At 41.0% G+C, this 13501-nt stretch overlaps 2 protein-coding genes across 25 annotated transcripts in view; both read right to left on the bottom strand.

Moving 5' to 3' along the window:
• Positions 1-2626: 2626 nt before the first annotated feature.
• On the bottom strand, positions 2627-7506 carry REP15 (RAB15 effector protein). Its single transcript, XM_006127701.4, has one exon. The coding sequence runs from the start codon at positions 4379-4381 to the stop codon at positions 3650-3652; it is 732 nt and encodes a 243-aa protein (XP_006127763.2). The 5' UTR covers positions 4382-7506; the 3' UTR covers positions 2627-3649.
• Positions 7507-8050: 544 nt separating this feature from the next.
• The window catches only part of PPFIBP1 (PPFIB scaffold protein 1), a 163218-nt gene continuing 157767 nt past the window's right edge, over positions 8051-13501 (bottom strand). For all 24 annotated transcript variants that reach the window (XM_075899106.2, XM_075899057.2, XM_075899163.2 and 21 more), the window contains 4 exons: positions 12510-12698; positions 10988-11167; positions 9589-9654; positions 8051-8329 (listed from right to left, as the gene is read on the bottom strand). In XM_075899106.2, the coding sequence (XP_075755221.2) occupies positions 8243-8329; positions 9589-9654; positions 10988-11167; positions 12510-12698 (522 nt within the window). In that variant the 3' untranslated portion in view covers positions 8051-8242. The remainder of the gene's footprint in view (positions 8330-9588; positions 9655-10987; positions 11168-12509; positions 12699-13501) is intronic.

Raw genomic sequence — 13501 nt, 5'->3', positions numbered from 1 at the left:
AGAGTCAATTAGCAGATGCAATAGTGAGATCACATTATGAAAGGCTTTGCTTTACAAAATACTGCCCAGCATATTTCTGGGGTAAATGAGTGCAACAGAAATCAATGGCGCTTAGACTGTTACATACTAGCTGAAAGATATTTTACCTTGCAAAATGTTTTCACTTTTTACCTATACTGGCTAACTGTAGGGACTTTTCTTCTGCTATTTGATACAGCTGCTCCCTGAGTTACGACCAAAGCTCCCATGGAGTGGTAGTAAAGATGGTCCCTGAGTTACACACGCGACCTGCGCTTACCAACAGCGCAGTCATGTGTAACTCAATGGTGTCCGAGTTACAGCCAGTGTACAAACAAACAGTTTTGCATCATGTTAAAGCCATCTGCAAGTTTGAAGATACAGGAGAAACACTGCATGGCAAACTGAAGTTTAGGCTTCTACTCTCTAACCAAGAGCCTTTAAGTATCACAGTAGTCTGCAGGTAAGTCTATCAATCAGTAAAAAGAGTTGGCCAAAAACCTGAATATCACAAATCAGAAGGGAAAATTGAAATTTCATTCCAGTCTGTGGAATGAAAAGATCCAAACACACCACAATGGAGATTGGGGTGTCGTGACAGATACCCACCATGTGCTCTGCACCCTACCTTTACATGTGTCTCTGGTCTCAGCCGTTTTGGCATGCAGCAGCCCTGTGGTGCTACTCAGATTGCATCCCTGGCTTCAATAAACAAGTGCTTGTGGGAGCACTACAGCCAGCGGGCCAGTTGAGAGCCTGAGCCTGAACAAGATATTTTATTAGTCAATGGGAATAAAATATTGAAGAATATTGGCTTAGAATGGTAAAGCAAATCCTGTTGTTTGTAGGATCACCCCTCTCTTCTCTCTCTCTCTCTCTGCTGTGGTAAAAGAAGCTCTCATTACAGACCCCTCACTGCTTCTTTTGTCATGTTCAGACCTTCCCTCCCACAGCAGGCAACTCTGTATTTAGGGTGTCTTGTGGGAAATGAAGCCCCTCATGCTGGGTAACTACCTGGGAGGCACCAACCACGATCTAGTCACTAGCCGCTGGGCAGAAACTTTGGATGGGCCATGTTAACCTGCAGGGTAGAATTGGAAAGACAGGTGGTGACAGAACAGGCATCAGAAACTGGACTAAGGCAGGCAGGGAGGTCATGGGAACAATAGGGAAATACAAAAAGCCAATGACAGGAGCGAATTCCCTGCTTCTGAGGCAACATGGTCTACTCACTGACAAAGCCCTGGGAACCTTCTCTTGTTTCTATAGGAAATAAAACACTATGTTCAACAAAATAAATCAGTGTTCATTGTTGTGTGTCAGATTGTTCTCATGCATCTCTTCTGTCCCTGTGGTCCAGTCCATTATATTCTATAGTCATTCCATGGTAACTCCATTCATACATTGATAGTCGTCCCCTCCCACCCCCCCACCCTGCTTACTTGCTCACTGCACTGCTTACCCTCTGGCCCAGGCAAAAAATTAACATTTTCATGCTCAGTGCGTAACACTGAGTGGAGACATTGTGTTACATTCATAAAAATAACACACAACCTTCCCACCTTCTCCATGTGCTACTAGAGGCATGTGAACTACAGGCTGTCCCCGGGTTACGTACAAGATAGGGACTGTAGGTTTGTTCTTAAGTTGAATTTGTATGCAAGTCGGAACTGGTACATATTGTAGGGGAAACTCTAGCCAAACATTTCTCCAGAGCTCAGTTTTATTCTCCCACACCTCACTTCCCTCAGTCCCTGTCTGCTGAGAAAAGCCGCTCCGCGTCTCCCTGGTCTGCTGGCGGAGAGGGCGGGGGGCGCTAGCTTTGCGTTTCCCTGGTCTGCTGGGTGGAAGCAGCTAGTGTGGGGTTGCCTCATCCCGTTTGTAAGTAGGGATCCAATGTAAGTTGGATCCATGTAACCTGGGGACTGCCTGTATATCTCACATGAGGTACAATGGACAAAGATTAATAAACTGATCTGAAATTAAAGTTTCCTGCCTGGCTTGGCATACTGTAATGCTCTAGTTCGAGTTAATCCAACCCAAAGCAAAACATTTCATTTTGATTTTCCTGATAGAAAACTGAAATTTCTCAGCAGAAACTTTAGATTTTGCTGAGATTTTTCAATGTCAGGAAAATAGCATTTTCTGTTGACAAAATGTTTCTAACGCAGTAAGTGAGACCAAATTAATGGATCTCTGAGGATTTCAGAGGCCTTTGTTCTTTGCAAAGATTATTATAATGAAAGGAATCGAAAGTGCTACTACGTTCAAACAAAAACCTGGATAGTCATCCCCAATATATCCATTTTTAAGAGACCAGTTGTGTTTTCCTTACCTTACTCAACTCCCAATAGACTTAAAATACTTGAAAACTATACTAGCGACCTCATCTGTTTGTTAGACAACCTTCACCTCAAAGAATTATTTTAGCATAGACAAGGCTTCTCCTAATAGGACAGCTGATTATTGCTGGTCTTGGCTGCTCACGTAAAGACAGATTGTAGTACCCTTACTGTTTTTTCCTCATATTTTCAGTTCACCGTTTGGCTTCATGCATCATAGAAATCTGCTAGGAATTCCAGGCTTGATTTTCTGTGCTCTCTTTTATAGTAGCATGAGTAAACTGTAGCAGAGATGTGCCTGAGTTATACAAGGTCTTAATATCTCAATTTTCATCACCACAAAGATTGCAAAGTCCGTTAAAACTCAGCACCGAATTTATTTTCAATACTATATGTTTTATTTTGTTGAATACAATTAACATTAAAATAGAAAATTGACTATGCAACTTAAAGTGGAAAAACTATGAAAAAGGTTTGTGCAAAGAAACTTAATATCCCCAAAATTAAATATCTACATGTATAAAACAGAGTCTCTTTCAAGGTGTTAGTTGCTTTGTGACCACATAATAAATTATTCCCATGGAACTCAGTGAAGCCAGGATTTCATTTCTGTTTTTAGTCTTCCTTTAACCAAATAATGGCTTTCTATCCTACCATCACCCTTTGTCTGCCTAATTTGGTTAGTGATTTAAGGTTGGGATTATCTCTGTTTTCTGCAAGGCACAATTTCAAATTCATTTGGGATTTCAAGGCATTGAAGCAAGGCAATAATAAATGATTAAAGACTACCATTTACTATATAGGAGAAGAGATACACATAGGGAAGGCAAGGTTCAGTCTACATACATGCCAAAGCAGGATTGATCTCTGCAATAATGAAACAACTAAGGTTTTACATTCAGCATTATAAAAGCATGCAATCATTGCCCTTCTCTCTCCTTGCAAATAAAAAAAATACATTTTCTTTATAGTAACTTCCCGTTTAAATGACCAATACTCTCTAGGTAAATGTAGTGAACTCAATTCTTCCAAAGGAGCTTTCAAAGGATTGGGTTAGAGTGTTAATTTTAAGAATATTCTTTTCCTTCAGAATATTTAAGTTTCTGGCACATTTTCCGGAATATGTTTTAAAAACTGGAGAGATTTAATCATCATAAAAATCAGCTGTCTGGACTAAGTAATAATATCCAACAGTGTGCGCATAGGACAGAAAAGCAAATAATTGAAAGATTAGTACTGGATATTCATTGGGGACTGGGTACACAGACTTTTTAATATTAACCAGGAGTTCAAAGGAAGTTAATGTACACTTTGCCCACCTCCTTGATTCCGTTTTTCTTACAAAGGCAGTTTTCAAGCATTTCTTTTGTGGAGAGGAAGCAGTCAGTGTTCAAGACAAACTGCCTTAGAGCATTCTCGCCTGACAGGTGATTTTTTCGTTTCTCCGGGTTGATGCTGTCTAGCATGACACCTCTGATATCTTTAGGTTTCCCTGGCACGCCAAACATTATAAAGAGGCCCACACAGCCATGCCCCACCAGCTTGCAGAACTCTTCCAGCTTCTCAAACCTGCTTTTATTTTTGAAATGCCAGTTTGCTAACGAGTCTTCTTTGCTGGGCCCAGTTTCATTCTGGAGGAGCTCAGCCATCTGCAAAGTCTGCACGGCGATCTGAAGTCTGATTTGTTTGTCGGCTCCAGAGAGAGTCCAGATCCAGTCAATCCCAAGCAGCAAAGACTGTTGCTTTGTCATTTTGCTGGTGGTGATACGTTCCTCCATTCCTCTTTCGATACAGAAACTCATGAAGTTAACCAAAAAGATCTCATTTAAAGTATCCATGGCTGGGTGGAATTTGCTCTGAGGATCTTCAAATCCAAGGTATTCTTTCAGCTTTTGAGATGCATAGACCACTCCTTGGCTGAATATCTCGTTTATGATGAGAATGTCAGCTTTGTTCTTCTCATCATACTCCTGTGATAATTTCTGGCCCATTTTCTCTGAAAAAAAAAAAATTGACGTCATGCAGAATTTTCTAGGCCAACTTCTTTTTCTTTCAGTGAAAGTAATGTGGTCACGGGGCTGTCATGCCGCTAAATAGGCACAATGTTCACCCATTGCTTTCCAGAAAAGAAGTCACACCAATAGCTAGAGTTATGCTATGCAAACGGCACAGTTCCGGAAAGGCAGATATACATTTTTCTGGGCGTGCTCTCATCCAGCTCAACCCTAGAAACCAGCTGAACAGGTCGGGTAGCTTTCACACAAAGTGTCAGTTCTTTGGTGTGCGTTACTCAGACTTTACACCGTTATCATTAACTCCAGTACCAGCTGTTTAACTTATCTGATCCTTTTTTTGGTTTTAAAACCACAACAAAGGCGACGTTCTAGGGAGACTGGATGGTTCATGGGGATAAACACAGATTCAAATCCAGCTCAGGGCAGCAGAGACCAAACTGCATTGACATCTTTCTGTGGGCAGTCTGAAATGAACAGCTGGTTTGAGGTGCACTCTCAGTGGGTGCTTGTCCATTTTGTAAAGTTTGCTAGTAATAACTAGTAACCAGGGGAAAGGCCAAGGAAAAAATGGAAGCTAAGTTATCCACTTTCCCCATAGAAATGCCTTGCAACTCAGAAATATGTGCACAGTGGCATGACAAGGTCGGGAAGCTTATAGCATCCTGTGTTATGCGTGTCTTGGGGACCCCATACAAAAGGGCTTTTCAATACAGCACCAAAAGGTCTTTTAGTCTTACAAAATCCATTCTTCTCCCCTCTCATTCTCTCTTCTTGGATTCACTGAACATGATGGTAAATTGCATGCCATCTTGCATTTGCACCATCATAAATCAGCCATGTGACGTTGGGCAAGCTGCTTAACCCGTGTGTGCCTCAACTTCCCAACTGCAAAGCTTAACTACTGTTTGCACAGCACTTTGAAACTCTTTGCACTGGTGCCAAAATACCATCATTTCACTCTTCACAGTGCAAATGCACTCTGGGGCATGATATCAGGCGATCAATGGGCCAACTAATGTGGCTTTGAGAGATCATTACTGACCAAGGCAGGAGCAAGGCTTTTGCATTGCATTGTTGCTATCAAGCTGGGCTGGTTTATATCTTTCTCTCAGAAATGAAACATGGAATACCTCAGAAATCAAAGAAGCGGTTGGCCTGACAGGACTTTAATTTTTCATCCATCCATAAATATATAACCGCTGAGATTCTGGTTGGCTTGCTTTTTTTTAAAAAAAATGATGGGAACATAACTTTCCAGAAGATGAGTCAGAAAAGTATTTCCAAGGTCACTTGAAACTATAAAGACAACAAGACACGTGAGATATTATTTAAAAAATGCAGGAGTCCAGAAATATTTGGCATTTTCCAACAGACTTTATTTGCTTTTACATAGCCATACATCTTACACAGAAAAAAAATTAAAATATCATAAGAAGTGTATGTGTTTGTTTTAACTTCCTGACTTTATTTTAGCATTTATATTACTCTCTCCATAAAATAATCAAAGTTCAGATGATAGGTAGCTTGGATAGGAAGGCCTTTTTCCAACCATTAAACTGCTAAAAAGAATGATTTTCAACAGACCTCTATTTACGTTGCAATTCAGTACAAATGAACATCTATAGGTCTCAGTAGACTTATTGGTAGCTCCCCCCATCCAGCCCTTTCTGTGAATATTTGTTTTAATATTTGTGTTTGTAATCCCCTTGGGATCTCTTTCTGCAAATATTTTAACTATTGTGTTCATTTCGAAGAGAGTTTGCTAAAAAGTGAATTTTAATCAAATACTGGTTCCTAAGGGCAGGGGCCCATGTCTTCTTGTATTTGTGCAGTGCCTAGCACAACAGGACCCGGATCCTGAATGGGCATAGTTGGGCACTACTTCAATACAAATAATTACTCTGCAGAATATTCACAGAAAGCAAACTTCAAATTCACAAGTATTCACACAGGAAACCTTCTTCTTACACTTAGCCAGTCAGGGAACAGACGCATTCCATGTAACCTACCTGTCCAATCAAAACAACTCAGATACCAAATCACCACAAGACATTGCTGATCAATCAGCTATACATCGAGCATTATTTGTAGATATTATCCGGTCAATAATTTTGAATAATGAATAAATAATAATTATGTATTCTTTGCCTGGTTCTGGTTAGTAAAGAATGAATGGCAGATTTTAATGTAATGCGCAACATTATTGGTTCTATTGAATCTATTGTAGTTATAAATAAATATAAACCTATGCTGCACACCTTTTAAAGAACCAGATTGGTAACAGCGGATATGATTATACTGCTAAACATCAGAAAAAGTCTCCAATCCCTCTGTACAAGCCCACATTAAACAAAATCTTGAAAACATCCCAACTGCATTCCCAACTTCTGTAACAAAACATGATGTGCTGAAATTGCCATAACTCTCACATTGTTTACATTGTATAAGCAACTTGTCTAGAATGGTGTCCTTCCCAGTGCTTGTAACAACAACTATGATGAAAAAAAAAGTATGTTGAAACCCTTCTGTTCAAGCAAACAACATGGGTAAGGTAATAAGCCAAGCTGCAGTTTTTCTTTACAAGCCATGGGGCATCATGCAACATGCAACACTTTAACAATCATCACTTTAACAGACAAATAGCTGGCAATGTTTTGTAAGAAATACCCTATTCTATAGAATGTATGACAAAAGATTTTCCCCGGCTAGTGAGAATTTTAGAAACCTGGTTATTTCAAAGCAGAAAGGAGCTGTGCTTTACAGAGGCGTAAGTATTCGGCAACATATGTTTTGGTATTTAACTTATTTTTGAGGCAAAAAATGTTTGAGGTTTAATACTGGGAAATTATACATTTCTTATGTTTCTCCATATAACTTTTGCAACTATACAAGCCATCCTCCTGCAAACAGAACACAGAAATATCCTTCCCCAGATTGAGCACTTTCCAATTTCAAGCTGTGAATTTTCCAGAATATTTTTAAAAACCTAAAGCCATTAAAACTTACTTTAAATGTTAACAGCTGCTGCTGGAGGTGAAAAGAAAGGAAATTTCAGATAGTACAGTTTAAGAAATGTGATGCAAGCAGATCTACATTTCACATTAGCTTCATTCCAACCATACAAATGTTGACAACACCCAGCAAAAATTAAAAACGAAAGGAAGCAAGTAGGTCAAAGGTCAGTCTGACTTTTCCAGTAACCAGCTGGTTAGCAAACTCGGATTATTCCTTTAAAAATTTTTTGAACCTTTCACCACTTTATGTCACAAAATAAAACTTCTGCTTTACATGAACTTCATATTTTTTATATAAAACAGTATAAAAATAAGAAAGCAACAGTCACGAGTTACCTTTGAGTTTTGTGTAGGGCCATGGGACTCAGAGGCCTACACTGGATACTACACAAAAGAACTGGTATTTACTTTGGACAAATCCATTAAAATAGGACACCGTGATATCTTTTTTCCCCAGCTGAATACAACAGTGAATACGGACACAGGTTAGCTATACGTTGAATATTCTACTTAATGTTTCAGGTTATTCTGAAACAGCAGATTTCACTACATGAATAAGCATAAAGAACATTATGGCAGCAAACTGTAAATGAAATACTTTGAAATATATGTCACAGGTTTGTACATTAAATATAGTAAAAACAATTATACTACCACTCACCAGTGTCTGGTTGGTTTATTTTTATGGCAACTTTAAAATAGGCACCTTTCCTCCTCAACCACCCAAAAATATCACTTCTAACAAACAGAAGCAAGAGCAATGTAATGTACATGATCTGCTGCCCATCACATGTAACCATGATGTTCCTAGCATGTAAGAAATTGAATTATTTATTGGTACTGGCAATTATTGTCACACATTTGAATCTTCATCTGTTATACTGGCGCTAGGAGAGCAAGTAGCAAAGTCTTTAAACATTTCATCTTCTTTTAACATGTGCTGCAAAGGAAACAAAGGAAGCATTAACACAGACACGGACTAAATCCAGAATTGTGTCGTCTCAGGAAAATAAAATGCAATGCAACCGCAATGAATCCTCTGTGGAGGAGTCCTCCCCTGCAACCAGTGTATGGTAGGTGGGGAGGGCAGTAGAGAAACATTTGCAGTTGCCTGATCTTGGGGCTGCTTTGGTTCTTGGTATAATATAGAGCAGTCCCAGGATTGCTGCTTCTGCCGATAAAGGGCCACTGACCAATCAGGGATTGCAGAGCATAGTGGCCACACCCTTCTTCCCCAGTAGGATTGCTCCCATATGAGGGTGACTGATGCAGGACTCATCTCCAGAAAGCTCTGCACACGCTGGGGGCTCCTCCCTATGCGGAGAACTTTCAGCTGGAACATCTGGCTGTCATCTACACCTTTTCCAGTGTTCGCTATAAACAAAGCTACAATTTAGTCAAAGATTCTGTGACTTTACCCGACCTCCATGACTACTTTGGCTTCAGCTGGTCAGTGGCTGGAGCCTGGGTGGGAGATGGCACCCCCTTGTGGCTTCCCAGGGCTAGGTGCCCCTTTCTCTCTGGCCAGGGCTGTGTACCTATGCTGCGGTTGGAACTGAGTCTCTATGCCCCTGCCTCCCAGCTCTGGAGTGGGGGCTGTGAGGCCCTTCCCCCTCCATGATTCTGCTGGAGCTAAGCCTGTGCCCTAACCCATCTGGGGAGGGTGGGGGGAGGGAAGGATTGGCCTGTCAGTTCTCCCTATGGGACTCCAGCTGTCATACTTCCACCCTACCTAGCCTTGTTCTTATTTCACCTCCTGCTTATTTTTACTGATGTCACAAGTCATTGCTTCCATGAATTTTTGTTTATTACTCATGACCTGTCCCTGACTTTTACTAAAAAAAACGGTGACAAAATCTTAGCCTTAGCTATTAGCAGAACTCAGATTAGTACAAAAATTCTGGACTTTCAGCCTACTTAAGTATAGCCAGCGTTTCACAATATAAAAACTAACTTTCACCAAGTTCTGCAATAGATTACATGATTACTTTGGACAAGTTTCAAAGGACAGGGGGAGTAGGGGTGGGGGGTGCAAATCAGCTCTTGAACACAGAAGGCCAGCTAAGAAGAATGAAGCAGAGTTGTATTCCGCATGCTTGGCAATATTTTGGGCTATTTCTTAATACAGGAGATTGTCTAAAATTTTGGGATATATTTAAGACACAGACATTTTAGTTCTGGTAAAATTGTAAGGCTTACTGTCAAGTTGTTGATGCCTTCAGAGAATGCTCCTATTTGCCTCACTGTCCCTTCTGAATCTTCCATCTACAAGAAACAGGTCACATACAAAAATTATACTATTCTCTTGTGGTGATTAAATAAGTGCACTAAACACCACACACGCTTTACGTAGAGTACGCTTATGAAGTTTGCGGATGATACCAAGCTGGGGTGCCGGGGGAGGGGGGGAAGAGAAGGCGTTTACAAATGGTTTGGAGGACACGGTCATAATTCAAAACGATCTGGACAAACTGAGGTAAAAGGGATGACGTTCAAAAGGACAAATGCAAGGACTTAGGAAGGAACATTCAGTTTCACAAGTATAAAAATGGGAAGTGACTGTCTAGGAAGGAGTACTGCGGAAAGGAATCTAGGGGTCATAGGGGACCACAAGCTAAATAAGTCAGTGTAACACTGTTGCAAAAAAAGCAAACATCATTAATTAACAGCTGTGTTGTGAGTAAGACAGGAGAAGTCATTCTTCCGCTCTACTCTGTGCTGATTAGGCCTCAACTGGAGTATTGTGTCCAGTTCTGGGCACCGCATTTCAGAAAAGATGTGGAGAAATTGGAGAAGGTACAGAGGAGCACAACAAAAATGATTAAAGGTCTAGAAAACATGATCTATGAGGGAAGACTGAAGGAACTTGGTTTGTTTAGTTTGGAAAAGAGAAGACTGAGAGGGGACATGATAGAACTTTTCAAGTATAGTTTAAACCTCTCTAGCATGGCATACTCTGGTCCAGCGATAGCCACAGTCCATGATTTTAGTTAGCCGGATGTCCACTTGTCATGGGTGTGGCCAAGTTTCCTGCAGTCTCATAAAGTCCAGCCTTAGCTCTCAGTGTTCTATGCTGTTGTTTAGCTCTAATATACCCCTAAATGTCTTCTAAGAGCCCAGTAAGCAGTGGAAGTGTTGGTAATAATGCGAGACAATATTGACCTCCCATGGTTCAGCAAATTCTCTGATTCAGCACTGGTCAGGTCCTGAAGGTGCTGGACTAGAGAGGTTCAATCTGTACTTGAAAGGGTGTTACAAAAAGGTAAGGAGAATAATTTTTCTCCTTAATATCTGATGATAGGACAAAAAGCAATAGGCTTAAATTGCACCAAGAGTTGGATATTCGGAAAAACTTTCTGTCAGGGTGGTGAAGCACTGGAATAAGTTGCCTAGGGAGGTTGTGGAATCTCCATCCCTGGAGATAAATTCCATGCATAAATAACTGTTGGGACTTGTGTCAGGAACCATATTTTTTTTGGCAGCATCAGGGCATTCCATTACTGCTGCTGACAAGGCATTAAACAAGCCAAGGTAACCAACTCTGAAACAGGAACTCAACAGCACCATTACAGAATATAAACAGCAAAAGCTGGTCCACCTGCTCTAGTCTATCCAGATCGTCGTCATCATACACTCGAATATCCATGCCAGGCTTAAACCCTTTCTTAGACCCACTTCCAGATGCCTGTCCCAACTCCATCGGGCACACATATTCTTCCACATCTTCCTGCTTCTTCTTCCTCAGGCTTCCAAAATTGCTGAAGGCAATCTTCTTTGGCTTAAAATATTGGAAAAAATTGTCATGAAATCAGGAACTCAGTAATTTACTCCCCTGGATTCAACTAAGTCTTTATTTTTGCACCAGTTATTTAACTGCAAGCAAATAAGGGAGATTCAGAACCAACAGCTCTCCTAAACACATCGGCCTGAACATTTCAAATTTCACTAAAGCCAAGAAGAAACTGACCCTCATTCTTCTTATTTGTGTAATAGAAGCACCCAGAAGCTCAGAACTGAGATCGGGGTTTGACTGTGTTAAATACTGAACACATACAGAGAAAGAAATCGTCTTCTGTTCCAAAAGGCTTGCAAATATAAATGGACAGGGCAAAAGGCAGGAGAAAGGAAGCATTGTCTTCATTCACCATTGGGAAACTCAGTTAGAGAGACATTGCACAATGTGTCTCAAAGTCTGTTGGAGAACCAGGAACTGATTCTGGATCTCTAAAGCCCTATCAAATTCATTGTCCATTTTGGTCAATTTCGAAGCATTGGATTTTAAAATTTCATGGCTTCAGATATTTATCTCTGAAATGTCAGTGTTGCAACTGCAGGGCTCCTAACCAAAAAGTGACTGTGTGGGGGGGATGGGGGGAGGAGGGGCGGGGGGAGGGAAATGGCAAGATATGGGAAGGGGAGTTGTGGTGTTGCTACCCCTACTTCTATACTGCTGCCAGAAAGCTAGCAGCTGCCACTCTCTGGCCACCTAGCTCTGAAGGCAGCAGTATGGAAGTGAGGGTGGCATGGTATTGCCACCCTCAATTCCATGCTGTCGCTGGTGGGATGTTGCCTTCAGAGCTGGGTGTCTGGTCAGTAGTCACCATTCTCTGTCCATCCAGCTCTGAAGGCAGTGAAGTAGTAAAAGGTGGAATATCTTGACCCCAACCCAATAACCTTGCAACCCTCCATCACTCCTTCAGGGGCAGGACCCCTAGTTTGAGCAACACTGGTCTCCTTAGTGAAATCTGTATATTATTGGGTAACAGTATATAAAAAAAACAAATTTCACAAGGGAGACCAGATATCACAGCCCATGACAAGTTTTTCACAGCCTTGCTGGTAGGGTCCTCCAGATCTCTTAACTCACAGTCTAACTTCTTCACCACTGATCATCTACCCATGCTAAAAAGCAGTGGAACGTACAGGAGCGTGAATCCTGGGTTCTCAGATTAAAAGTGTGATGCTCTAATGACTAAGCTAGTTGTCTTCCCTTCTCCCCAAGCCTCAGTTAACAGCACTCTGAACGCTTGTAAACCACCACACGGCCAACAAACTGGTGGTTTAACTGCTGCTTAAAATGTACCCACCCAAACACTGCACAGTAACAAGGACTGACCTACCTTCACTTTGGCAGTTGCAGTTAAAAGTATGTAATCTGGAGATTCCATGGCTTCCCGCTTCTGATGTTGGGCATCCTGACCAACCAGTAAATTGAAATGGGTTGCCAAATGGCGTCTCAGCAGCGTCTTGTTGGGTGGGATGTTCAGCAACTGTGCCAGGGTTTCCACATTGAAACGAGGTTCCAAGACCTAGGAAACAAACCACAGAGAGTCAAACCGAAATCAATATCCCAGCAGTCATGCCAGACTTTATGGGTACTTTTTAGGGTGCATTTTTAGGGGAAATATAGCTAGGTATTTTAGAAATGTGCCTGTCTGTTCATCTATTTGCGAGACCATTTGTTCAAGAAACCCTCCTAAGCAGTAAGAGCTCTCAAAGGAAACAAACCAGTAAAGAAGAGGCAGTAATAGACTGACCCACCACCATGTGCAAATATTTATGGTAAAAGCCACCCCCCCCTTTTTTTTTAATGTTACTCTGATTGGATAAATGGAGAACTTGATCATGATGTGCCAATGTGTATTTTTCATCTCGGGTTTAATGTTGGAAATTTTATTTCAGCTGCACGACAATGATAATGGAAAGCGAACAGGCATAAAGTGAAAGTGTTGTGTGTTTCTCAAAACAGCACGACAACATTCTGCATTCTATAATCACTTTCTGTATAAGAATCTGATCTACCAACCTAATTACTTACATATCTCTCTTGATGGTGGTATCTGAGCCAGAGATTAATATCACTTATACAAAGAAGATTTCTGCTAATGACAGTGCCTGAAGGATCCAAAAGCATTTTACCAACTGATGTACAGACTATTCACAGGAACCAAAACACTCACCCACTATGGAAGCACATCTAGCTGTTTAATACCACAGAACAGCAACACTATAGAACAGTTTATAGGGCAAGAAATAATGCAAGGGAAAGTTGAAGTGTACAGAAATGTTGTTACCCAAATTGCCAACACATTGGGGTTTATAATGGTTCCTA

The sequence above is a fragment of the Pelodiscus sinensis genome, chromosome 1, assembly GCF_052426305.1.
Source record: "Pelodiscus sinensis isolate ZL-2025 chromosome 1, ASM5242630v1, whole genome shotgun sequence".
In the NCBI taxonomy this organism is placed as follows: Eukaryota; Metazoa; Chordata; order Testudines; family Trionychidae; genus Pelodiscus; species Pelodiscus sinensis.
This window is presented reverse-complemented; position numbering and strand designations above follow the sequence as displayed.